The sequence below is a fragment of the Gekko japonicus genome, unplaced genomic scaffold (assembly GCF_001447785.1).
Source record: "Gekko japonicus isolate JY-2015 unplaced genomic scaffold, Gekko_japonicus_V1.1 scaffold14, whole genome shotgun sequence".
NCBI lineage: Eukaryota > Metazoa > Chordata > Lepidosauria > Squamata > Gekkonidae > Gekko > Gekko japonicus.
Window position 1 is genome coordinate 2,654,720 of NW_015176452.1, and position 27,143 is coordinate 2,681,862.

At 40.8% G+C, this 27,143-nt stretch overlaps 2 protein-coding genes across 3 annotated transcripts in view; one reads left to right on the top strand and one right to left on the bottom strand.

Moving 5' to 3' along the window:
- Positions 1-818: 818 nt before the first annotated feature.
- The window catches only part of LIMS2 (LIM-type zinc finger domains 2), a 26,991-nt gene continuing 666 nt past the window's right edge, over positions 819-27,143 (bottom strand). The window contains exons 2-10 of one of the 2 annotated variants that reach the window (XM_015426856.1): positions 17,548-17,707; positions 16,793-16,859; positions 16,181-16,301; positions 7,885-8,034; positions 7,066-7,216; positions 6,542-6,634; positions 5,336-5,384; positions 5,137-5,212; positions 819-3,646 (exon numbers count right to left, since the gene is read on the bottom strand). In XM_015426856.1, the coding sequence (XP_015282342.1) occupies positions 3,499-3,646; positions 5,137-5,212; positions 5,336-5,384; positions 6,542-6,634; positions 7,066-7,216; positions 7,885-8,034; positions 16,181-16,301; positions 16,793-16,859; positions 17,548-17,707 (1,015 nt within the window). In that variant the 3' untranslated portion in view covers positions 819-3,498. Of the gene's footprint in view, positions 3,647-5,136; positions 5,213-5,335; positions 5,385-6,541; positions 6,635-7,065; positions 7,217-7,884; positions 8,035-16,180; positions 16,302-16,792; positions 16,860-17,547; positions 17,708-27,143 lie in introns of those variants that run through there. The other variant, XM_015426857.1, reaches the window with a different exon arrangement.
- On the top strand, positions 13,160-14,381 carry GPR17 (G protein-coupled receptor 17). The gene has a single exon (XM_015426858.1). It carries the CDS (start codon positions 13,365-13,367, stop codon positions 14,379-14,381), a length of 1,017 nt encoding a protein of 338 aa, XP_015282344.1. The 5' UTR covers positions 13,160-13,364.

Sequence of the window (27,143 nt, forward strand, 5' to 3'; positions counted from 1 at the left end):
TAAGGGGTTTCTTTACAATGATGTGTTCCCTCCCCTCTCCTATGAACACTTCCTGATCTTCTGAGTTTACCCCCACCCCCAAAATTAGTGAATTCAGTGTCCACAAAGCCTGGCCACCTGGTTAGGCTCAAATCTACTGGTCTTTTTGCCAAGCTGCCCTAGAGCACAGATGTACCATTTACTTTTCCCCAGAAATGGGACATGGAAGGAAAATTCATTTCCAGTACATCTCTTAGGGTTTTCCCCCCAGCAAAGAGATTCTGTATTTGGAAGATACTGCAAGACCTGAGTAAGGCCATTAATGATAGGACCCTTTGGTGGTCATTAATTTATCGGGTTGATATAGGTCGGGAGCAACTTGGCAACACTTAACACCCGCACACAATAACCTATGTAACATAAAACAGAAGTCCAATAGAAGGGACTTTAAGGGGGTTGAGTCTTCACATTAGAAAACTGTGCAGAATGGGGCTGTAATTATCAAGCCATTTAAAAAGTAAAGGTGTAAAGGTAAAGGTTCCCTTGCTCGAAAGCCAGTCGAATCCGACTCTAGGGTTGCGGTGCTCATCTCCGTTTCAAAGCCGAAGAGCCAGCACTGTCCGAAGACATTTCCGTGGTCATGTGGCCGGCATGACTAAACACCAAGGCGCACGGAACGCTGTTACCTTCCCACTGAAGTGGTACCTATTTATCTACTTGCAATTTCTTGCTTTCGAACTGCTAGGTTGGCAGGAGCTGGAACTAGAGACGGGAACTCACTCCATCATGCGGCACACTCGGGTCTCGAACTGCTGAACTACTGACCTTCCACAGTCTGCAGTTCAGCGTCTTAACCACTTGAGCCACCGCAGCTCCATCAAGCCATTTACTTTCTTGCAATTCCACAGAAGCCAGAATGAAATATGGAATTCCAAAGCTAACCTTCTTTATAATAGGAAACCAGGGTATTTCCCTTTATTACTAATCATATCTTAATGTAACATTTTCCCATTATATTATTTTATTTTGAAAGCACAGCACATACTTTATACAGTATTACAGGTGTCTTGAAAATCTGTCTGAAGTGGCATCCAGTCTTTGAAGGAAGAAGGGTATCATGAAACCAGCGATTCCACAGATCACCACATTAAAATTCTTTAAGCAAATAATTTTGCTTAAATCTGCTGATCTGGCTTGGGGTGCAAAACACCCCAAGCCAGATCAGCAGATCAATATCACTCGCTGGATGAAGAAAATCAGGCATAAATCTATGTGTGTATGTTGTCTGTCCACATTCGTTACTTAATAAGAGATGCCCAATAAGCTGCATTGCCCATCCACTGTCTGGCTCAACTAGCTCAATACCATTGCCCATCCATCAGTACCATTGCCCATCCACTGTCTGGCTCAATACCATTTTTTCACATAAAACTGGATCACAGAACAAGAGCTATGGTTGTAGGAAGATGATACAGGTACAGTTAACATTTTCCAAGCATGGAAGACTCAAAATGAATTCTGGACAGAAGTGTGTGTGCTTTGTTCTTTCAGTTGCACTGTAGAAAGTTACACCCACCTGTGTTTTGGGGATGGGCTCTACAACGGTCACACAAAGCTTCCCCACCCTCCAGAGCTGCCTCATCCCTTTCAACTGAATTAACAAATACACGTGTTCTTGTTCTCCCCACTGAAATGAATATGGCAACACACATGCACAAAACTTCCATGTGTTGATCAGAGCACACAGAGCACTCTGAATGGGGGCAAGTGAAATCAGTGTGTATTCCCTGACATATCCAGGAACATATGCTGCTCCTTGTGTTTATATTCAAAAGATTATTCTCAAGAAAAACAATCAACTTGTGCTATTAGCTGTGCTACCACAGTCTTAGTGCTAAGGAAAATATAAAAATGGATCCTTCTGTGTCACAGTGGAAACAGTACACCATACTCTGTTGCTATAGTAAAGATATTAATAAAGGCAAATTGTGCTTTAAACAACAATTACTTAGTGGCTAATTTTTCCTCCTATAACTTTCTACCATACGGACGTAAATAGTTCCGTTTGACTGTCATGGAAATTGGTAAGAACAATGCCACTTTGACTGGAACTACACATAACCTAGCAAATAAGAACTTCCTAAAGGTGGACTTGTCTGGTAATGCTGGGCATTTGAAGAAAAATCAGTGGTTGGAAGAGGGGGTGGTCGCCCGTCATCCACCTGCTCCTCCTCCCTTCAACAATCTCCCTCTCAGCTCCTTCTCAGTCAAATTAAGCATACCTTCCCCAGGGTTGAGGATTAGCTAAGGTAGCACATAGTTCTAAGCTCTAGAGCAGCTAAGCAGGATCACATTACAGCCAACACTGAAATGAAGGTGAGTTGTAAGGTAAATCATTCCTAGGACGAAATCCCAGAGATTTCCTAATCTCTTGTTGATATTAGAACACTTACTGATGCCTGCATTATAAGTGAAGAAGCAGAACTAGGAGCAAATGTGTAAAAGCTTAGAAACAACTCTCCCCCCAACTACTATGAATGCACGCTCCAAAAAATAGTCTCTCTCTCTCTTTGTCTAGAATTATGGGTTTACAGTTCCTCTCTTTGATCTATTCAGATCCTCTATTCCTGGTTCATATCTTTGAGAAAGTAGAGGAGGGAAAGCTAAACATCATGAACTTTTTCAGCAGCTGATGTGTTTCATTAATATAAAAAAGTAAATCAACAGCAACTTAGCTACTATAGTAGGTAGAAACAGTCAATAATGTAAGTTTGTGCTGAACAATATAAAAATTCTAATAATGTAATTTGTAAATGTTTTAAGGAAATTACTACTTAGTTCTCATTGGCCCCACATGTTAGTTACCTGTAGTTTTTAAGATAACATGGAACCAGCTATGGTTGCATGGAGTTCCATATTAATTTATTCTGTGTTTGTTTTAAATAGCAAGGGCAAGCTGCGAGTTGGTGAATGAAAGGTGGGAAGAGAAAGGCTGATTAATCCTTGATTCTATATCCAATTTTCAGCTCAAAACCACCCTCCCTAAGCTGCTTTTCACCTACAGGTAAAAAACACTATGCATTATCCTGTATTTTCTTCCCCCTGTAAGGGGAAAACAGCTTGGAATGGGTGACTTTGAGCTCAGAAATGACTGGATACCCTTTTCAGTCCACCTTTGTACTGCTCTGATTCAGTTTTGCTCAGGCTGATCTTAGTTTTTCTTGGTCAAAAGAAAAAAAAGAAGAGGAGGAAACTAACATTTTGAACCTGAACCTCATTAAAAAATAAGAGACAAATGGCAAAAATCTTAAGACATAACTTTGTGCAAAGGCTAGTGCAGCCTCTCCCAGCTGCTAAGGAGAGCTTAAGACTCCACATCATACTCCAAATGAGAACAATATGCAGAGTGCAAGATATTACTGGGAAGTATTTGCTTGCCTTGTGTCCTTCAAGCCATTCTCATAGTTTTATTTTGCAGTTGGTTAACATGAGTGTAGTCAGCAGAAACCACTGAAATGTTTAAGCAGAGTTTAAATCCAGAGCTTTAGGATGAGTTTTCTTAGTGGCCAGCTCGGACAGCTTTTTCAGTCGTTTTTTCAGCTCCAAAGGGAATTTCTCATAGCATTTCTTGCACACTGGCTTCATGTCAAATTCCACAAACTTATTCCTTTCAAAGAAATACACAGTAATTAAACTTCATTCACAAGATCATTAGAGGTTTAATATCTAAGTAATGTATCACTTCAGTGGATTTTTTAAAACTATTGTCTCTAATAAAAATCCTTTCCATCTTCATGAGAACATGCTATGAAGATGGTGGTTCCGTGTTCACTGTTCAGCATCTCTAGTTACAAGACTCTGAGGCTGTGAAAGCCCTCTTCCTGGAAGCTCAAACAGCCACTGCATGCTGGGACAGACGACATTAGATGCAACATTGCTCACTTCTGTCTCCCATGCCTGTCTGATACAGACCCTTATAGAGAAGGAGTCCTTGGAGGAAAAAGAATATCAGCCACAACTGCCCTCCAGGAAGACTGTAATCTTGACTAAAATATATATTTTAAAACAATTCTGCAAGGATAAACCACATAATTCATCACTAGGCTAAGGTCCTGGCCTCTCTTTCATTTTTCACATCTATCTAGACATCACAAGAATATTACTGCTTGACATGACTCATGATTAGAACCTGCTTTTAGCTACTCATTCCAGCTTGCACTTGGACCTGGTGTGCACCTGAAGCCAAATGAGGTATCAGAATTCTGCAGAGGTCAAATGGGCTGTACTATTTCAGACTTCAGGTTTGAGAAGGCATTTTTAATGCTTCCCTACATAAAAGCTTCCTGCAAATTAAAAAAGCAGCACAATAGAGAAAGAAGTTCTAGGGCCCCGGTCACACGGGCTGGAAAATGCAGGGGGGGGGGAGCATGGCTGTTCGCCCCGGGGCAAACTAACGCGCGACTGCGCGATCAGACATCCGGTTGAGGTCCCGTCGAGGTCCTGTGGCTTGGGGGGAGGTACCGATCACACGACAGGCAAAGAAGCGAGGCGGCGTGGCAAACGGGGTGTTTTTTTTACTTTTTAAAACTGGTGTGTGCATGCTCCGTTGTGTGCTTGTGCGCATCCATGGAGACTTGGGGGGGGGAAAATGACTTGTTTGCGAGGGGACATGGGCGGGCGCCGGATGCCACTGGAAACGCAATCAGACGCCTAGAAGATGCTGTATCTGCAGCCCGTACCTTACCTCTACTGCCTCCCAAGTAGATCTACTTTTAAGTAAGATTCCCACCCTAATGTTTGAAACAGCATGCTGGGCTGACTTACCTGAGAACACCGCAACTGAAAAATGTATAACAAGCAGTGCAGGAGCATTCTGCCCCAGAAAGAAACATGAAAGACCCTGCTGTTGAAGGCATACCTAATGTTAATCTTGCTATACCGTTAAGGAGTGACAGTGCACAACACTGGTTTTGATATTTTTGATTAATCCTTATATAAAAGTTGGTTTCCTCAGATTAGCAGGTTTCTCCTGCTCCTCACATACATATCTTAGCCAAGAATATCCCAAATTTGAATCAGTTCTATTGGCCAGCTGCCTCTTAGGACAATGCAGTATCACCATGGTCTCTGCAGTAACCCTCTTGGGTTGCTACTTACTTCAGAGTGAGCTTGATGTTGCAGGTGGAACAGGAGAAGCAGTTCACACACCAGGCTTTGTTGAGAGCCGATACCACTAGTGAGAAATATCAAACAAGGAGAGTATCAAACTACAGTCAGTGAGTCCAGATGTAAAAAGGATCACTGATGCCTTGTCCATGCAGGACCGCGACAGCTGCATTAACAGTCCCAAACTTACCATCCCCCTCAATCACATGACTGCAGTTATAGCAGACATCTCCAAAGAGCTGTAGCGAAAAGGAAAAAAAAGAGAGAGGCTTTTTACTAGTGGAACTTTCAGCACTGATTAATTATATGCAATGAAATAATGCCCCAAGTCACAACACATTTCAGCTTGTCTCACACATCTGCACACTTCTTACCTATCGATCACATTTAAATTGTTGGTCACTGAAGGTTGATTCTGGTACCTTTCATGGAGGCAACACATCACTCTTTTATATCAGTAAAAAAATATCAAGACAAAAATAGTTCATTTTTTAAACTAGATTTCTGATCCAATAAGGCAGCATACTAGCATTTTTCTAACTGTGTCTTGCTCCAGGTCTGTTTTGCTCAGGAAAAGACAGGCTGATAACCCAGTGGAGAAACCAGAAATCTGCTACAATATTCAGATCAGTTATTTCATGAGACATATTCAAGAATGAATAATTAAAATAACAGAATGTTTCCTTCTTTGTAAGAACTCATTTGGAAGCCACAGGAAAGGGCCTGATGTTCTTAAGCATCTCAAATAAATTTTGTTACACAGTCTGCCTTTCACTGGTCTGGGAAGAGCATACACTAGTTTGTGTAGTGCCATGTCAGTGAATCTGGCAAGGATGACTTATAGCTGAGCACCCACATGACCGGTTTCCCTTTTCTGCCCACCACCTATGGATTGCTAATAACATGACTCAGACACGTTGCACAGACCGCCTTACATGGCAGTCTACATCACTCCCGTAGGAAGTGAATTGTGTCCTACTGACATTTATGGGAGAAAGAAAAGGGGCTACTGAGGTGGAAGAAAACCTGCTATTGGATCCAAACACTAGCAGTGCTAGTGTCAGGGAGTGGGGCAAGGTTTTCGACCCCCTAATGGCAATCCTACGAATTTCTTTGTAAGTTAGTTAATCTACAACTAAGCACCACCGGATAGCAGCAGTTACACCATATACACAAATGGGGAAGCGTTGAAATGGCTACTTGTTGCTCAAAGCATTTTGCTTTGCATTTCCATGGTTTAGACTGTATATATTAAGACTGTAAGCAATTTTTATATCTATCTGATTGTTTCAGGTGACAAATGAACATTTCTCTGATTTCTCCATTGGCAACTGCCTTCTACCTGTTCTCTTCATCAGAACAAAATGTACATGATACAAAATTTGGCAGACTTTACCTGGTTATAGTGAGTCTCACAGTAAGCCAGACCTTTTTTCTCATAGTGTCGGTGTCCTAGGAATGGCTTCTCACACTTGGCACAAACAAAATGCTGTAAAATTAAAGAGTATGTTAGGTCCTGGAGTCTATTTTGGAGATAATTTTATATCAGGAAGCAGCCTGGATCAAACCAGTAGAAAATATAGTAACATTAAATCTTTTATTAAAGCAGTCCTAAGCAGAATGATACAGTTCTAAGTTAATTGCAGTCAATGATCTTAGACAGGTGGGGCTTTTTTGTGTGTTGATTATTTCTAGCAATGTTATTACTGTTAATAACCTTTAAGCAGATCTTTTGGAATCTTTTGGAATGAGGTATACTAGAGATCCGAATAAGCATACATTCAAAACACTGGCATGCACTTATAACTTCACACAGACAATGGAATGATTGACTGTTAATTCTGATACCTGACAGACTCTGTCAGCAGCCATGCTGCAACACGCATTCCACGGCAAGCAGCACAATGGAAACATTCTCACCTCCACATGCCATTGCTTCCCTAGAGCATTGACCACTCGACCCTCAATCGGCCTGCGACAGGCTCCACAGATTGGTATGCCCATTTTATCATGGCATGGCAGGCAGTAGAGCTCCGCCTTCAGCTCCCTGGCATCAGCTGTCAGCTCCTTCCTGCACAAACAACAACACACCCCCCCAAAAAAAAACACCCATGAGGAACTTTGAGAGAAAATTTTTTATGCTTTGCTACAAGCTAATGGTTACTTGATGACTAAATCCCAGTACTCTTATGAGCCTCCAGCCAAACAAGGATAAATGTCTCAAGAGAAAATATTTAAAACAAAGGTCCTTACTTTGACCCTTCCACTCCATGACTAATAACAAGGTTATGAAATAAACTGTGTAAAGCCATTTGATAATGGTAGTTTGAATCTCAGTAACAGAGTTTCAAACAGTAGATAATCAAGCCCTGCTGGGGATGAGAGGAATTCTAAACCATTATAAATTATGGTGTTCAAGAAAGCCTTGGCTATGTTTCAGTAAAACAGAATTTTCTTAAAAAAACAGTTTTCATGCTCTATCAGAACAGACCCAACTGGGAAAAAACTTATTGTATAAGGGGAAGTTTATGTAAGTTCAGCACAATGACTACAGCTCCTGTCGTTTTCTGGTTCAACAGCTTTTTAATCTTTCACATATAGAACAAATTGTCAGTCTGCTTAATCGCAGCAATTTTAGTCTGAAGATCACTCATCCTCGAAAGAGACAGCACAATTGCCCATTCTATCCCCTTTCACTTGTTCCTTAGTTGTAACTGGGACAGGAGATGGTTGACATACCCACAGTGTGTGCAGCTGAAGTGATCCGGATGATAGGAGTCATTCCTGAACATCAGAGGCTGCTCATCAATTATCAAGTGACATTTCTGGCAAATATACTTGCCCAGGCCCTTGGCTTTCTCACGATTATGGCAAGGCCTACAGAGGTGCCTAGAGTACAAATGCAAAGAAAGCAAAGAACTGGGAAGCATCATCCATCATTTTTCATGCTTTATTTCTTAATGCTAGTGTGACAAAAAGCAGTAAAAATGGTCAGTAACTTTTGGCATGTAAATATAATGGTAAATGTGTGCAATTCCAATTCCAAGTTCACTGTACACAATTTTGCCCCTATATATGGAATTCTCATGATACAGCCAGCTTTGCTTATCTGTCAAGCAAGGTGCACAGACACAGAAATTGGCAGTATATATATGAAATATTAATGGGCCAGGAGCCTGAGGTCTTATTCTGGGCTGTCTCTGAGGCTTCCTGAGAGATGCAGGCAGGTCATGTAGCCTCCAGGTCCCTGTCAGAAAATGGAGCTAATAATAACTCTCAATGCTATGAAGTTGTTGTGTGGCTTTGTATTTTTACAGGCCTCAAATAAAAAGTCCCTGTGAGCATAAGTGGAAAGGAATGTTATTAACACCCCCTCTTCACAAGTCCTCTCTCTTCCGTCCCTCCCTTGAGTCGAAGAAACTGTAAATCCAGACAAGAGCCACAGTCCCTAGAAAGAAAGCAGACAGCGTGCCTTTATAAAAGGGAGCATGCAGCTGTGTTCATCTCAGCATAAAGGCATCAATTTTATTCCACACTGTGGAATGGAGACTAATTATACAGGGCAGGACACTAAGACCCTATAGCAAATGTCCTAAAGAGAGATCCCTCTCATTCAACTGAATAAGGGGCCTTCAGCCCTTTCCACTGACAAACCATTATCACCCCTGCTCATTCAGGAGCCCCGCTCTGCCACCCTATAGGCCCTCCTCCACTGCAGGCAAAGGGAGGTCTTGGAATCACAGAGCCGTTACTATGGCAGCCGTTCAACTCTCCCCCCACTCCTACCATTATGGAATTATCCCCTTCTGAAATGTCCTGTTGTGTCTGCAACACCAAACTTCCCCTCCCTTTCTGTAACTCTTTCCAAGCCCTCCAAAAATGGTCAGAGGGCTCCAAAGACTTGGTCTAAAAGGCAGGAGTTCAGACAGAGTCAGAGACAGAGGAACAAACACTGGAATATTCATAAAAACAACAGCAACTCCCCCTTCCAAGAGCTCTGCTGAAATAAAAACTGTCTTTCTCAGCAAATGTGTTATCTACCCTACTCTTATGCAAGCCAGATGATAATGGACTATCATCATTAGCAGGGCTCTATATAGTGGGGCTCCCTCTTCCTCTCCCACTGAGCAGGTCTTCAGGATCATCACAGTTTTTTCAGCCGTGTTCTCTTTCCTTCATTTGCTGGCATTTGAACCAGATCTTTGTCCATCACCTCCACAGGGCTGCAAAAGGTAAGAGTTTGGGTTCCAATGGGGAGGAAGATCTCTTTGTTTGTTTTGCACTAGAAACCTTATCAGTTTCCCACTTACAGCAATAGATAGTTTTGTGGTGTCTGTAAATTATAGGAGCTGGAAGATAGGGCACAAAGAACAGCCTATGCATGATGCAAAGGCATTTTCACAAAGAAGCTTAAGTGAGTTTGATTTGTAATGCAAATCTAAAACCTACATGTGCATTTTTTTTCTTCTGCATTCTATCTTTCATGAATAACCTTTACAAAGTGCAAAGATATTCAAAAGCACTTTTTTAAAAGTTGTGTGAAAATGGTTTAAGAACTAGAAGCTAAACTTAAACAGCATGTAGTAGTCTATTAAAAACTCCTTGAATGTATCTACATCTATCCAAGTCATGAGAACAGATAGCTAGCATTGTAAAATAATCTCAACACAGGAATTCATGAAGTGTTCCTAACATGATGGTTTTTAAAATCATTCTGCTTTCTCAGAAAAAACAGTGTCCTTGGTTCCAGGAGGAAATAATAAAACTGTATCAGCTTGGTTTTACTGCAAAATGATTTAGATACATATTTCATTTATTTTATCTAGTATCAAGATTTATCCTGCCTTTTAGTATGAAATATCCCCAGAGTAGATTACAACAAAGTACAATATTGATTAAAAATAGTTAATTTTTCTCAACTTCACACTAAGTAAGGAAACAAGAACAATCATCTAGTAACCATAGAACAAACAGAGTAAAATAGAATAAAATATTCAACAGAAACCAGCTGAATCCAGCATTAACCCAAATAGATACAAAGCCAAATGAACTACAAATCCAACTCAATGTCAATTAAGCCTGAAAAAATTAAAAGTTGGATGCACTTTGTGAAAGAGGGAATTCTAGAATGCCAGTGCCACTACCAAACAAATCCTATTGCATATGGCCACTTTTTGAATGTCTAATAGCTGTGGCACAAAAAGCAGAACCTCGTCAGATGACCTACGGATGTGGACACAGTAGGCAGACCTTCAAGTATCCAGTACCAATCTGTTAATGGGCTTAAAAGTCAAACTCAGCACTTTGAAATTGATCTTAGAAACAAGAGCCAATGAAGTTGAGCTAAAAGTGATGCAATATGCTCAGTGTGACTTGCCCCAGACATCAACTAGGTGGTTGGTTTTTGAACGAGCTGAATTTTCTGAGAACTTTTAAAAGGGAGCCCCATACACAGCACATTATAATTATCTACTCTGGAAGTGATCAGGGTACATGTGACTGTGGCCAGATCAGGTCTCTACAGAAAGAGATGTGGTTGGTAAAGCTGATATAATTAGGTAAGCTGCAGAAATCATAACAGTGGATTAATTTTTCAAACAGAACTAGCACTTACAATACCTTTTAAAACACCAACATTCTTCTTGTGGAAACCACAGCAACTCTCCAGAACAATGTGATAACTTGTTGGGCTTAAGTGCCCAGAATGAAATGAGCAGTGTTGTGCAGTCACACTTCAAATACCACCAACCACAAGTATAAATCCAAAAGACATTAAATCCAAAAGACACAGAATAAACCAGATCTAGTTCTTTCAAAACAGTCTATAGCAACGTAATCCATACAAAAGTGCTAAGTAAATTACCTACGTATTAATTCAGAACCTGTACAATAGCAATATTTACAGGTGAATTACCCAGAAGTCATTCCATATAAATCTATACTTTATATATGTTGTACACCACTCGAAGCCCAGCTTGCCAGGGGAGGGTAGCTGAAAAATCCAATAAAATTAAAAATAAATAAATATTAACACCTTGAAGGCAGCAATCCTATTCCAAACTTTAATGTTAATCAATTACATGTGATTGAGTTAAAACAACATACTTGTTTGCATACTTTGTTCCTTAATTTTCAAACCAACTAGTCGAATGTGATGACAATGAAGACTTGTGACTGGAGCAAAATATGTATATTTTAGTTGCAAAAAGTAGTGGTGGTGGGTCCCTAGTATAGATCAGGGTCAAGGCGCTGGAAAGGGAGAAGTAAATTTTACTACTATGCAATTTCCCCTGTCCTCACCCCACAGGTGTTTTGAGCCCCAGGAAGGAAAAAAGACCGCTCAGTATATGTACTTTCCCTTTTTCTTCTGGGGCTTAGCAGTTTCTGACTGGGGAACAGCCCAGAGACAAGTAGTTAAACCTTCTCTTCTCAGCACTATAGCTCACCCTCAACAGTTGCTTTTTGTAGCTATAATGCACACTGGAAGATGCAATCACAGATGGCCAATGTCATGTGTGGTTTACCCTATGAAACATGGTGGACCTACAGAAGCAATTCTGAGAAAAACCAGAAGCTTGGATTTCTAAAACTGTATCTGATATAGACATTCCACTGTCCTATACTCACTGCAAGGTCTTTACTCTTAAGCAAACCTGAGAACAGAATTAAAAAAATATTAAACCATTTTGTGCATCCGCAGATTCTGCAATCCACCAGAAAATTTGCCTGCTTCAAAAATATGTGCTGCAGTCTCACAGAAATCAAGTGCTCCAACATTACTAATGGACTGGTATAAGAAAATCCAGAGCATAGCATTCTCTTTAAAAAATAATTTCTTATAAGAGGAAAAAGGAGCTCTCATCTGTCAAAAAATGGATTTTGTTTGTAGAACTTTGACATACTGATCTTTGTGATTCTGTCCAGCCCGTTGCATTGTTCTCTTTAAGTATAAACAGACAATTAATAAAATGTTTTGACTGCTCAAGTTCCTTTGGAATGAATAGGAGATAAATAAAAGGTAATGACTCAGGATCAAAAAGCTCTTAGTTTTTCTTTTAGTACAATGGTGTACAAGGAACCACTCTGTGGCCATATGGAGGAATTGCACTTTATTTTATTGAAATGATTTGTTATAACCAGAAATATTTTGGGACCAGTTGTGGTATCATTTAATTAAGTTTCCTCCATTCCATGTAAAGTCTACTGCAAGTTGAACTTTTCATTACACCCAGTAACATTTTCCTTCACCTTACCTTTCTTTACCTCTCAATGTTTGTCAGCTGTAAAAAAAATTCTAACGAACTTGAAAGGTTGCTCATTATTTTGTGACTTTTTAGCTATTCCTAATAAAAAGTATTGTCTCTTGTTGCTGTTTGGATTTCTTAAATGGATCGACATTGGCATTTTTACTTCATACTTGCTTCATACTTGCTTCATACTTGCTTAACATTCCATGTTTAATAGTAATGTTAAATTCAGATTTCTGCATGGTTTCAGATTTGAGCAATTCTAATCCTATTACTTGTCTTACTATATGTCTCATCCTATTGACTGCATTGAATTATTCTATGCAATCCGTCAAGTCTCAGTGAGAAAGATGGACTATAATTAACATAAACAAATAACTGTGTGCAGATATTATAATTATTGATCAGAAAGTGAAACTATCAAGAAAAATGGATGATATACGGCATAGGTCCTCAATAACATTACCTTGAGGGGAACTAGCAATGAGGGAAGAATATTGTACCGTAGAAATGAAATCTGCAGTGTTCAGTTTATTATACTGCAAACAATGTTTAAAATAGATATTGTAAAACAGAGTAAGGGCATGTATACTTTTAATCAAAGTCATGTACAGGGCATAAGAAGAGTGGCCAGGCTCTAGAGAGGACCATGTTTGTGCACAAAGCCATAAAGTGCTTCTGTATGTGCACAGGAGCCAGCTCAATCTTACTTCCACAAGCATCCACTTGCACTTGTGCTCCAGAGGACCCTGCTCTGTTTGGGGGCCTGTTTAGAGGGTGTGAAGGGCTACTACTGTAGGCAGCAGGCATCTGAAAAGCCCCTGTAGAACCTGGCCTGTGGCTGGTACAAACTTAAGCAAACAGCAGGCATGTTTGACTTCTATATTGCTTCCTCAGATTATAAAGACGAGTCTCTAGTGTTTTCTTTTCTTTTTGATTATTTCAGGTTTACATCAAGACCTACAGTGAGGAATGACCAGCCTAGCAGACTCTTTGGATGTGCTATTCAACACTTCTCTGAAAAGTTCAGAACAATGTGGCAAAGAGACCCACACGGAGAACCTCCTTTTTGCTACTTTCTATTTACTGGATTTCATCCTAGCCTTTGTTGGCAATGCTCTGGCTCTCTGGCTTTTTATCCGGCACCAAAAGTCAGACACCCCAGCCAACATTTTTCTGATGCACCTCGCTGTAGCCGACCTTTCTTTTGTGCTGGTCTTACCAACTCGATTGGTGTATCACTTTTCAGGCAATCACTGGCCGTTTGGAGAGATCCCATGCCGACTCACAGGCTTCCTTTTCTACCTCAACATGTATGCCAGCATCTACTTCCTTATGTGCATCAGTATAGATCGCTTCCTAGCTATTGTGCACCCTGTAAAGTCCATCAAACTCCGCAAGTCACTCTATGCCCATTTGGCCTGTGCCTTCCTGTGGGTTATAGTTGCTGTGGCAATGGCACCTCTCTTGGTCAGTGTGCAGACTGCTGAGTTGAACAATACTACTGTCTGCCTGCAGCTTTACAGAGAGAAGGCATCACGCCATGCTCTTGTGTCCCTGGCTGTGGCATTTACGCTTCCGTTTTTTACCACAGTTACTTGTTACTTATTGATTATACGCAGCCTGAAGAGCGGGAACAGAGTTGAGAAACATCTCAAGGACAAAGCCATCAAAATGATTATCATGGTTCTTATGATCTTCCTGATCTGCTTTGTGCCCTATCACGTAAACCGTTACATTTATATCCTCAGTTATGATGGTGTGAAGACTTCCTGTGAAATGCAGCGGATCCTGGCACTTGGCAATCGCATTACTTCCTGCCTCACCAGCCTAAATGGTGCCCTAGATCCAGTAATGTATTTCTTTGTAGCAGAGAAGTTCCGAGAAGCTTTATGTGGTTTGTTTTGCAGCAAAAAGTCTGCCAAGCTACCTTCAAGTTGTGATGGGAAAACAAATGACAGCTCCTTAAGTGCTAAATCTGAACTGTAAATATAACAAAACAACTTTTTAAACATACTTTCCTAACCATTGCCTAGCTATCACAGCGGCGCTACTCCAAGATCACAGCCAGAGCTTATGCTTCACTCTTGAATACCATGGAATAAAACCTAGCAATGTCACATAGCTGTCACCAGCCAGAGCTAATTCCCTATGCAATTTCAATCTATCAAAATATAATCTGTGTTACAGCATGTAACTATACTTCCTGAATAACTGAGGATTTGGGAAAGAAGCAAGTGCTTAATAAGCATAGTGGCTCCATTAGAAAAAACAATGGCACTGAAAGACAACTGAAGCAAATACAGATTGTCTCAGATATCAGCTAAATTTCAAGAAGCCTGACATGCACAGCTTTTCTTGCAATGTCATGCTGTGCATGCTGGCGATATTCTCCAAAGGATCTCAGAAAAGCCAGCAATCAAGTTCAAAACTGGGAAAATTCATTAAGGTGTTCTGTATAGGAGCTTTGGGAAGATTGTGAATATGGATTTTTATGTACTAAAGCAAATCTACAACTTAACCACAATTCACGATAAAGGAAGAACATTTGGATTCTTTAGAGAGCTCAAACAATTACTCACTGCTCACCTTTTGGCTGTGCAGAATGTTGAACAGGTTATAAATTCCACACTAGCACTAAATAGTATTTGACTGGGCCTTTTTTGCAGAGTACTGTTTAGCGAAACAGAATTAGAACAACGCTGTGCAGCTTTATATGGCTCCTATCTGAATGTGCATGGTTAATGAATTGCATAGGAGCTAAAAGATTTCTGGTAACTTGATACAAATTGCTAATCTAGTTCATTTTAACAGTAAGTGATGCTACCCTTGCTGATGCAGTTGCCATTACTATCACATCCTATTACCTAGCATATCCACTTAAGCAGCACTATACCAGTTCATCTACCTGCTGTGATGTTAAAGCACTGCACCTGGCATATCAAGGTGGGGCTGTAATGCTATGCACACACTTTTCCATCGCTGTTCTCAGTTCCACTAGAGGAAGAGAGACTGTCAATTCTAGTGAATCTTCCAAGATATCAGATGCAGAAAAACCTGAAGTTCTCATTTAATTGCTGTGTAATGCATTAATTACTAGGTGGAGATGGGTATGAACCTTGGAAGTATTCTGGGTAGGTCTATTTTTATTTCTTTATCTTCATATTGTGTATCTTCTTTTATAAACTTGTTTATACTTGTTAAACGTGAAAAAATGTTAAAATTCAAAGAGAAAAGAAGGTCTTACATTGAGCAATACTCTGTCCTTCAACTTGCTGTTGGTAAGTATCCAGTTCAGAGGATCCAAAGCATCCTCCTTTGTCTAAAGGAATTTGCCCACAATTTTGAGGGTGGTTCCCTGACTTTACCTGCATACTACTATTTGTGTTTTGTCAATATCTCCCCTATCCCATTCCTTCTGCTCTACATATGGCATGTATCAGCCACTTTGAGTCTATACACACTCTGCTGTTCCTCTCTAAATCCTCCAGACATTATATATTTAACCCATACAAACTCCATCATTTGTAAGGAAGATGGTTTGTTTTGAAAGAAATATTAAGTGCCATAAAAGGGAATGTGTTTGTGCCAGTGATTTTCAGACCTTCTTGTCAGTGCACACATATCTTTAGGAAATTTCATTGCTGATCCCTTCCCTCATGTCATCTTACAGTGACTGAAGCAGCTCTTGCAGCTAATTAACATTGTACTGCAGACTCAAATTGTATCACGCCATTCTTCACCACCCCACAAATTCTCTCATGTTCATGCCTTCTGCCCCTTTTTACCTGCCAGCATTCTTCACAAAGCCCAAATCAGCAAGAGCCACATCACAAATCTCACAACGAAAGCATTCTGGGTGCCAGTTGTTGTTCATTGCCTTGATAACACGGCCAATGATGAACTCACCTTGGAAAAGAAACATGATTTAAAGGCTATTTACTGTAGGAGAATCTTTTCTGTCCCCATCAAGATTCTCTCAGAATCTCATCGCTAATAGATTTATATTATTTATGGAGCACTTTTAATGTTCATAGTGCTTTACAACTACCTTGTTCAGTCTCAAAACCACCATGCAACTGATGTTATTCCCATTTTATGGATGACAGACTAAGGCAACCCAGGCAATCAAAGCCAGGTTTGCTGGGTTTAAGACCAACATCAGTGCCACTAAACCACTAAACCACAAAAGCTTTCTCAATCTCAGGAACCATGACTTAGAAACACAAGGCTGAATTATGGAGTGTAACCAATACTATGTTTCTTCATTACATTTTTTCTACTCTCATCCAGGACCCCAGAGAAAAAAGCCTCTATCACCAACCCCACTCTGCTTTATCTCAGTATCTCCCCCCACCACCAAAAGACAAGGCATAACTATTTACAATCAGGGGCCTTACCACATTCCCCACAACAGGGTGCAAAGAGCATCTGGAAGTCATGTTCGCAATACTTCCTCCCTTCAAACTGTAAGACAGATGTAGGAGAACATAGCCTTATAAAATATACACTACTAAAATACACTGCTGTATAGTATATGCAGGTGCAATACAACACCATTCTTACCTGTACGTGGGAGGCTCATACAACTCTTTCTCTGCTTTTGCAAGCTGTATTACACAACATTTTCCAGTTCCTGTTATTTTTAGTGTTACGTTACTCTATGTTACTGTACCTAATAGGGAACATAGTAACCCTAACACAACTCGGGGTGGGTGACTTTGTTTTAGTACCATTATGCCTCATCCTATGAGCAACTGTTACACTGATGCTTGCCTTTCAACTCTCTCTAATCTGAATAATATTGGCTAATATGTTTAGAGTGTTGGGGAATTGTTTCAACACAGAGGAGCCAGGTGATGACCTAAAGTATGCTTCTGAGCTACGCTTCCATGAAATCAATGACTATGTGAAAGCAAATTAAGACAGGGGGACATTGTTTTTGGTGGTCTAGTCTTTATTTATGGCTTTTACAGCTAAACTACTCTGTTCCCTTGTTTAGGAAAGCAGTTCCTGAAGAATCCAAGCCCATCAAAAGCTCCATAGAAAAAATCCAGTTCCATTAATCCTCACAGGACCAGGTCTGTGGAGGAAAATGCCAAGTAACTTTCATCTTTATTATAAGTGTAGGAATCTTACCTCATAGGAATCTTACCTCATAAAAAAGTCCCTCTGGAAACTGACGGAAGCACTGAGCACAGACAAAGCAGTTTTCATGATACAGCTCCCCATTGCTGTTCACAATTCGCTCCGTGGGATCAAAGCGAGAGTGACAGCGCTCACAAACAGCGTTTGCAAGAGCATCTGACATGTTACTAGGAATCGAAACAAAAACATCACCATAATCACCACACAGTAAATAATAAGTTTGCCCTCGTTTTCAATTCCTTTGCAGACAATCAACAAAATTAAGAGAACGTTTTCTCACATTTAAATTTTTTATTTATGTTGATTCAATTTACATATTAAAATATATATAGTTATAGAATAATGACATATCATAAGAAGCAGAAGAGAGGCCGAAGGTAAGAAATAATTATGTAGTTTGTTTTATGGCTTAAGAAAACGTGAATATCATTTTCTTGAAAATATCAGCATTACTTATATTACAATGATAGCTTTCAATAAGTTCCTGAGAACAAAATGACTTTGGATAACCAAATCATAATCAAGCCCATGTTTATGGATTTATTTATGTCCTGACACACTACCAAGTATTTATTATACAAGTGAAAGGTAGGGATGTTGTGAACAGGTTTGCTCCCCCTTCTCTCAAAATAACATGTTTTGCAGCAAAAAACAATCTTTACAAAAATTAACTACAATGTGTGATTGAACTAGTGGTACCACTTAATTACATTAAGATGTTAACTGTTGCCCACTTGCAGTATCATAACTTTAAATATTCAGCAAAATTAGGAACAGAGAGAAAACAAACTCATCAGTTTTCTTATGACAGTCCCCTATTAGGAACAGAGAGAAAACAAACTCATCAGTTTTCTTATGACAGTCCCCTATGCAATGGTACATTTTGTTTACAAGGATCCCCCATAGTTCAACAATAGTTTTTTGGGAGCATTTGGAGGGAGAGAAGGTGGGGAAAGATCTACTTATATTTGTTCTTTCCATTAAAGTTACCATAGGATTCAACCCAGAGAAATTAGAACTCCCACCCACAGTCAAATTATCTGCTTCTTTGTGAGGTCATTTAAAAAAAAATTAATTCCTTTTGACCGCAGAAATATTTCTGGATTCTTACAGGTCTTAAATGCATTCATTCCACCCATCTACCCACATACAACAGGCAAAAAATGTCAAATGTGAAAAGATTTACCATATTTAACACTAAAGTTACAGAAGCCCTACTATCCAAGCAACCCTATCAGAATGAAGAAAAAATTATAAAGACGGTAGAGTTATATCAATTAACATTAATTCTTAATAACACAGAAGGGTCTTAGATCTTGAGAAAGAAACAAAAAAGGAACCCCTTTGATAAGTAAATTTGGCAGCCTTCCAACCATACATACTTGCTCACTATCCCAGTGCATTCGTTGAACTTTTGCATGGCAACAATTTCTGTGTTCCAGATGTAACATTGCTATTGTTATTTATATGCTTGCACATCTCAATATATTTGAAAGAGAGGCATCAAGCTCCCAAGCTTTCACCATACGTTATTGTTGTTTCAGTCAGATTCATTTTGAATTTATACAGAACAAAAAGAAATTGAGAATTAACTTAAGAGAGTTCTATGGTTATGAGAATAGTAACTATTATATCCAGCATTCAGCTGTAACTTCTTGTTTAATAACCTTGGCATCCCAAATGTTCAAAATGTATATTGTCCCATGCTTTCTTGTTCCATATTTCTGACCTTCATGGCTTGGGTTCACTTCCCTTCCTTTCCGATCATTGTAGACAACAGTATGTTTGTTCCTGCTCTATTCAGTGCTTATTTCCTCCCCCCAAATATTTCTAATTCCTTAGAGAGTTGTACTTCTCATTACTTTGTCCTCCGTATCAGTGGCTCCCAAACTTCCTTATTTCAAGAAACTTTTGACATGGATTTGTTTTTATTCAAGGAAACATTTCTACCTGGTCCTTCTAGCCTATACCACCAACCCCCCCCCCCCGTTTTTTTGCCATCACATTGCAGCCAACTTATGGTGACCTTGCACATTTATCAAGGCAAGAGATGTTCAGAGGTGGTTTGCGGTTGCCTGCCTCTGCATAGTAACCCTTGTATTTCTTGGTTTTCCATCCAACGACTAATAAGGGCCCACCTTGTTTAGCTTCCAAGATTTTGGGCTGCTAGCCTGGACTATCCAGGTCAAGGCAAGCACTTGTAACAGATGCTAAAACAAATTACAGAAACAAACACCAAGAGAACCAGTACAACTACACAACAAAGACAAGAGCTTAAGAAGAAGAAGAAGAGAAGAAGAGATTGGATTTATACCCTGCCCTTCACTACCCAAAGGTGTCTCAGAGCGGCTTACAAACTCCTTTCCCTTCCCCTCCCCACAACAGACACCCTGTAAGGTAGGTGGAGCTGAGAGAGCTCTGACAGAAACGGCTCTTTTTCAAGGACAGCTCTTATCAGAACTACGGCTTGCCCAAGGTCATCCAGCCATGTGCAAGTGGAGGAGTGGGGAATCAAACCCGGTTCCGCGTACTTAACCATTACACCAAACTGGCTCTCATCCGCATGCAATAACTACTTCCAGACCAAAAAAATAGAAATAAAACCAGCAATTAAAATCTAAATGCTTTCTTAAAAAGCAAAGTGTTCAACAGATGCCGAAACACTGATAAAGAAAGGGCTAGGCAGACCTCTCTTGGCAGGGAGTTTCAAAGAAATGGTGCCACTCTTAGAAAGACCATCTCCCTTGTATTACTTCAGGTGTTAAAGGTGTACAGAAAGGAACCTCTGAAGATGGCTAGGTGCAGGGTTGCCAGATCTGGGTTGGGAAATACCTGGAAATGTTGGGAGTGGAGCCTGAAGAGGGCAGGGTTTGGGGAAGGGAGGGACTTCAGTGGGGTAGAGAGTCCAACATCCAAAGCAGCCATTTTCTCCAGGTGAGCTGATCTCGATCACCTGAAGATCAGTTGTAATCCCAGGAGATTTCCAGCCACCACCTGGAGACTGGCAAACCTTGCTATATGGCCTACATCTATCTGCCAAGGAATTGTAGAAAATTGACTCTGTTACATTTGAGAATTTATACCAATTCCTCAGGCAATTTCTTGAAACACAGTTTAAAAACCACTGCTCTGCACCTTTCACTTTACCTGCTATTCTTGCCTTTCTCAACTATCTCAGGGTTTCTACTGTATAACTTTCCTCATTAAGTGATACTTCCTAAAATCCACAATGTGAAGCCTTAAGCAGGCGCGGACCAGACGATTAGGAAGACAGCAGCTTTTCGATTTACATCAGACTTGCATATCTTATGACCTAAATTCAGCCACCAGGGGTTCAACAAATCACATTTTGCTGCCTGCCTGATACTGCAAAACAGGAGGATTGTCGAATACTTGGAAGGCCCCGATATAAGGGTGTTACATATTTTTAGCTTGGTGAAAACACGTCACACAGGCCTTAGTTACCCTCACATCCATGTTATCTAGGAATTTTTCTTTTAAATGGAAGAAGTTGAAGGATTTGTCTTAGTGTGCTCCTTGGCCAATTACAGAGCAAATAATTCTGTCAGGGTCAGCTTTTCCCATCCTTCTCAGGGATGTGCTACACTAGCCAAAATGTCCCTTTCCATAAAGCTATCAAAGTACAGGAGCCTAGTCTTGATAGCTTTAGAACCGCCAAGATTTTAGTCCAGTAGCACTTTAGAGACCAAGAAGATTTGGGCGGTAGAACTTTCCCCACTGCTTCCTTCATCAGCTCCCTTCTGAGCTGTTCTGCTGCAGACCAACATGGCGACCCTCTGAAACGGACCGCTTTAGGTCTCCCAACACCCGGTGACCAATTTCTACATTAGTACTTCGTCTGTCTTTATACTTACTTCAGTGCAAATGCTGTTAACTATAATGACCAAGTTTACTGAGCCCCTTTGTACATGAGTATAAAGAGCTGTTTTCCAAATCGTGTGCTTTTAAATTCACTTAGCAAACAGCACACAAGCTGTTTTAAAAACCTGTTTAGGCTGAAAACAACAACATGTAAGGCCGGGGGTACTACTATCAGGTGATAGATTTTAAAAGTTTTGCTATATGGCTCGGTATCCTATAAGGAGTTCTCTAGATAGGCATGCAGTGTTCCCTCTAAGCTGAGTTAGTGTGAGCTAGCTCACAGTTTTTTAGCCTCCAGCTCGCACATTTTAGTCTCAGCTCAGGAAGGATGGCTCCAGAGCAAACTAATTTAAGCAGTATCCAAATCGCTTGCTCACAACTTCAATGCCAGTAGCTCACAAAGTAGAATTTTTGCTCACAGGACTCCACAGCTTAGAGGGAACATTGGGCATGAGTATGATTAATCGAAATTGTAGATGACCAGATTCTGAAAAGGACATGGCTAAAAAATAACTTGCTTAGAAAATGATGCATATTACAATAACCTTATTTTAAGTCTCCACTGGTCAGTTCCAGATGCTTATCAAGGTTTAAGTAGGATATAACAAAACTATGAATTTATAATACCAGTTTTTGTTAATACAGTGCTTACAACTCTGTATTTGTCAGCTCAGGATCATTAATGATAAAAGTTTCCATGGCTGTTTTCCTGCTATTGTGTAGAAATTAAAGGAAACCTTTTTCCTCAAACAAAGAGTGGAAATTAAAACATAGCTGTTTCAGTCTGTCTAGTTTTCTTTACTTCCTGCTTCAAAAGTAGCTTAGGAAAACTCACCATTAATCCTTGATCATGAATCTGCTATCCAAATGACCTACCCAAATATCCCAGCTGCCCTCTCTTTCCCATCATTCCATAGTGACCCTGTGCCACTCAGACGATCTTGCCGGCGCTGATAAAGTTTAGAAGAAGTCAGTCCCCGAAGTCTCACACCAGCCATGGACCTTATTACCTCTGGAAATACAACTATATGAGGATAATCAAAGAGCTTTTCACAAACAATGCTACGTTCCAAAGACTCAGTTTCTTCTGGAGAATTGTACTGTTCTGAAACACAGATTAGAATGAAGTCAACCCTTCTCATGCAGAACTTTTTGTTTTGTAGCTATTCCAAACATATACACTTTTTTCTTTGCTGTACCTTGTTATTAATAATAATGTTAATTTGGAATTAGTGCCACTTTTCCTGAGACATTTGAAGAAGAACTGAATGTTAAAATCTTATTCTTTAGGTAACCTAACTCACAAAAACAGTGAAAATAAGTGGGCATCTCTAGAAAAATGACCAAACCCCTTTAGTAATATATTTTAGGCACTTTAGTAATAATAAACAAACAACAACAACACTACAGGCTACTTGCAGAAACAGACTCCTCTGTGTCCATCTTCTTCCACCAGTTCCACCATAGTCCTGTTCTATCTACTGTTCTGTATGTCACTTAAACAAAAGTGCTGAAAAACTGATAGACATATGTCTTTCAGCCTCACTCCAATCCGCAAAAAGTCACATTCTATCACAACATGAAGAAGCTGAGCAAATAAACATACTTTACATTCCATTTCCCACTACATTCACACTCTGGCACAGCACAATTGTTATAGGCTCAAGCTGTCCTTTTACACAGCTCCACCTCCACGCCTACCCTAGAAAGAGGATCACATTACACAAGTTGGAACCAGACTGTTTTACATTGGCCCTTTCCCCTTCTCTTTCTCTATAGCTTTATTATAATTTAATGTTATGATATTTGCAAACTATGCACAGTATAATCAGTAGTACTGTCTATCAGAATTTACAATTCCAACATTACATCCCAAAAGGAACAGTGTACTGCAAAAGGCAGGTGGGTATGCAAGGGAGATATATATGATCCTTTAGTTCTGCCCTCTTCATATGCAATGGCAGGAAGAAGCCCAAAACACATTGGAAAGGACAGGGTCTTGTGAAATATGTTCAGGGCTCCATTGTCCCTGCTGCTTTAACCCTGGAAGAACAGCTTCCACTCCTCATCCAAAATATTATAGACCTCTTCCCATCAAGCAGGCACACGAACACTCCCTGCACATGTCTTTCTTTGGACCTGCAGGCACTTCATATCTTGCCCATGTATGCTCAGGGTATAGGCAATGATGGAAACATAAACATAATTGTCATTTACTCTGGTGTTCTAGATTATTTTAAATTCTGGATTTCTCCCCTACTTTGAACTCACTTTAGAGGCATACAATGTACTTACACTGAGAAATAAAAGTGTCATTTTGGGATACATGATAATATTTACAATCTCTTATGATCATATTTACAATCATATTTACAGTTTGATGTAGTGATTAGGAGTGCGGACTCTGACCTGGGAGAACCGGGTTTGATTCCCCACTCCTCCACATGCAGCTGCTGGTGTGACCTTGGGTCGAGGGCAGTTCTCGAGAGAGCTCTCTCAGCCCCACCTACCTCACAGGATGTCTGTTGTGGGGAGGGGAAGGGAAATCAGATTGTAAGCCACTCTGAGACTCCTTCAGGTAGTGAAGGACAGGGTATAAATCCAACCTATTTTCTCTCAATCTCTCTCTTTTCTGTATAAAGCTCAGCACTCCTTTTAAAATCTTTATTTAATATTTCTTCCCTACTTTTCTCCCCACAGGGGACTCACAGCAGCTTGCAAAGGAACATAGGCCCTGGTCACACGGCAAAGTTGCCGCGGGAGAGGCACAGATGGTGGGCAGATTATCCGGGAACGATCACACCCCAACATCTGGGAAGTGGAGCGCACCCGCGGTTTACCGCTGACAATGCGAGTTAAAAAACTAGTACCTCCAAGGTACTAGTAAACGTTTGCCACGGGCTGCCTCCAGACTCCCGTGGTGTGATCGCGCCGGCACACGGCATTCCCCTCCGGTCCCTCATTTACCTGCCGGCGCCGAGGGAAGGACCCGTGGTGTGCCGCCGGCGAGTCTGATTGCATAATTGTGGATCAAACTGCGCCGGGGCAATTAGCCACGCCTCCCCTTCCCCGTGATATCCTGCCCGTGTGACCGGGGCCATAATTTAGACAACTAAACAAAAATATACAACTGAAAAGTATGCAGACGGAGAGTGATTTCAGCTAAGCATACCTTTATTTAGTTGAGAACAAAGACAACTGACCGGCTCACAGGCCGGCTTATATTCTTTCAGAAAACCCGCCACCAAGCTCACCTAAACACACACCCCACTCCCGATAGGCTATTTACAGTAACCGAGAGACCTATTGGCCTCCCGGCTAGGGACCTAGCCCTTTCATTGGGCCTGGCTAGGATCCTAGTGGCCCATTGTCTTTTGGCATGAAGCTATTGAGGATTGAGCCTGGCCAGCCCGGGCAAGTCCGGGCATGTCAGGCTGAATACATTACACCAACACAACTCCAACATTCTGGGCTGGTCCTGGGTCCACAGGTATTAAATACTGGGTTCTGGACGCATTGCAGTGAAACAGCTCCACTTCATTAAGTGATTTCAGGAACACTACAAGACAAACTACAGGGCCGCTGCCCTGTTTTAAGTATGCAAACACCACAACCCAAACACACCCCACTCCCAACGATAGGCTATTTACATAACACTGTTTCTCTATTGGTCTACTCCAGGATCCTAGCCATCTATTGTTCCGGGGAAACAAGCTCAACCAGATCCAGGTACTAGTTCAGGGATGAGTCTGGTTCAATATATAACAACAGGGCTGGCTCACTAAAGGCTCTGGTCACCCTACGCTTAAATGCCTGTAACATGGAAGGAAACAGAAGACAAGCCCCGACCTCACTTGCTAGTAGAGATGTTCCTCTCCCCAGTTCTACAATAACTTTCCTTGCTTTTGCTTTATTAAGGGCTGCATAAAGGAAAAGGGGGATCACACAAGATGCAGAGAGAACTGCAGAGTCAGGAAACAGAAGAAAAGGTGGAGAGATGCTGAGAAACCAGTTAAGCAGATAGCTCCACTCCTTTTCTGTAACTAAGGGGAACGCAGACCTTTGGTGGTACAGAAAGAAGATAATGTGTGTTAGGAGTATATATATATATATTTAAGTGGGCATTCAGAGAAGCCTATGGACAGTCATTCTGGCGCAGCGAGAAAAGAGAGAGCATGCTACAGGGCATAAACAGGAAAAGAGAGTTAGCAGAGAACTGAATAAATACAACTGAGTTAAAGTTTTATTCAAAATGCTTTTCTGTGGTTAGAGAAGCAGTGCAGTTCTATTAAACAAAAATGTAAAAGTAGATCTCAGAGTATTTTGAGTTTCTGTGAAAATAATGCATCCACCAAAATTATAGCCATAGCTGGATCTTATGGTTAGAACGTTTACAAAATTATTTATGCTACAGTTTTAAGTCCATTTATTTGGATATATTTCTTTTTCAGTAAATTAGGTTTTCTCCCAAGTAGACATGTTTAAAAGTGGAATGTTAAGCTGCAGTTCAATACTTACTTACAAATTCTATTGAACTCAATTCTGAGTAATCATGTAGAGAATCATTCTCTGTTTTCCTCACTAGCCTCACAAATTTCAGGAGTGATAACTCACTCTTTTTATAAAACAGCACAAATCAACAATGGCATTTACTTGTAATGCCTGAATACTTCTTGATGTTATATTTCAAAACACTAACAACTTATACTGCCTAGTTTATAAAAAGGAGAGGTCTCAGGGTTCAAGTAGTCCACAGGAGACTTTGCCATTAAAAGCTCCTTTCCCTCATTCCACTATGTGAAAGTTGTTTTGAAGTCACTTGTTGAGGGAAATTCACTCCCCATGGGCTCAAAGGCACTCTCTAGCTTTTAATAAGCCAATTGCCAACTCATTAAAATAAAAACTGGTAGCCCTGCTAGTCCCTTGTTCCAAAACAAAAGATGAGTCTTGTGGCACTTTAACTCCATTGCCTTTACTGAGGTATGCAACCAAGCATATCAATCCCTAGTAGACATGTAAACAGTGGGGCCAAAAGGCCGTGATCGGTATGGCGAATGTGACGCTTCTATACAAAACTCCCGCTACAGTAAATTAGTAATGTGATATTTTTAGTCTCTTGTACATGCATTCAAGAACCAAGAATCCAGGTGCTCGGATTTTTTGTTACACGTGTTTCTTGAATCAAAACCCGGACACACGTTCTTCCTTCTGGCTCCTTTCCCTCCAACGAAATCCTCAACTAAAGCTTGATTCTTTACATTATTTGACTAGAAAACATTTTTACTCTGCTGGTCCTAATATGAAGATTTTGAACTGTGTGCAGGAGACAGGGTTGCCAGGTCCAATTGTCTCCCTGGTGGGGGGATTAGGGAGCGTTCCAGGAGGGTGTGACGCCATCACATCCTGGACACAGCTCGCCCTTGCCCCCGCCTTCCCTTTAAATAGTTGGTGGGGGGGGGGGACTTTCCTCTTGCAAGGCAGGAGCCAGCAGCACCCGTTTGAAAACAGCGGGCACCAGGCGCTCCTGCCTTACACAAGGGGAACTCTCCTCTTGCAAGTCGGGAGCCCGCGCGGCCCCTGCTTCTCCCCAGCCGTGTTTAAATACTTCCTTTAAATACTGCTGGGGCGAGGTGGGGGGGCGGGCGGGTGGTCGGTCGCTCTTGGGGGCGGGGTTCCCCCCTCCCCCCCCCCCCGCCACCTGGCGGGGGGGCGGGAGGGGGC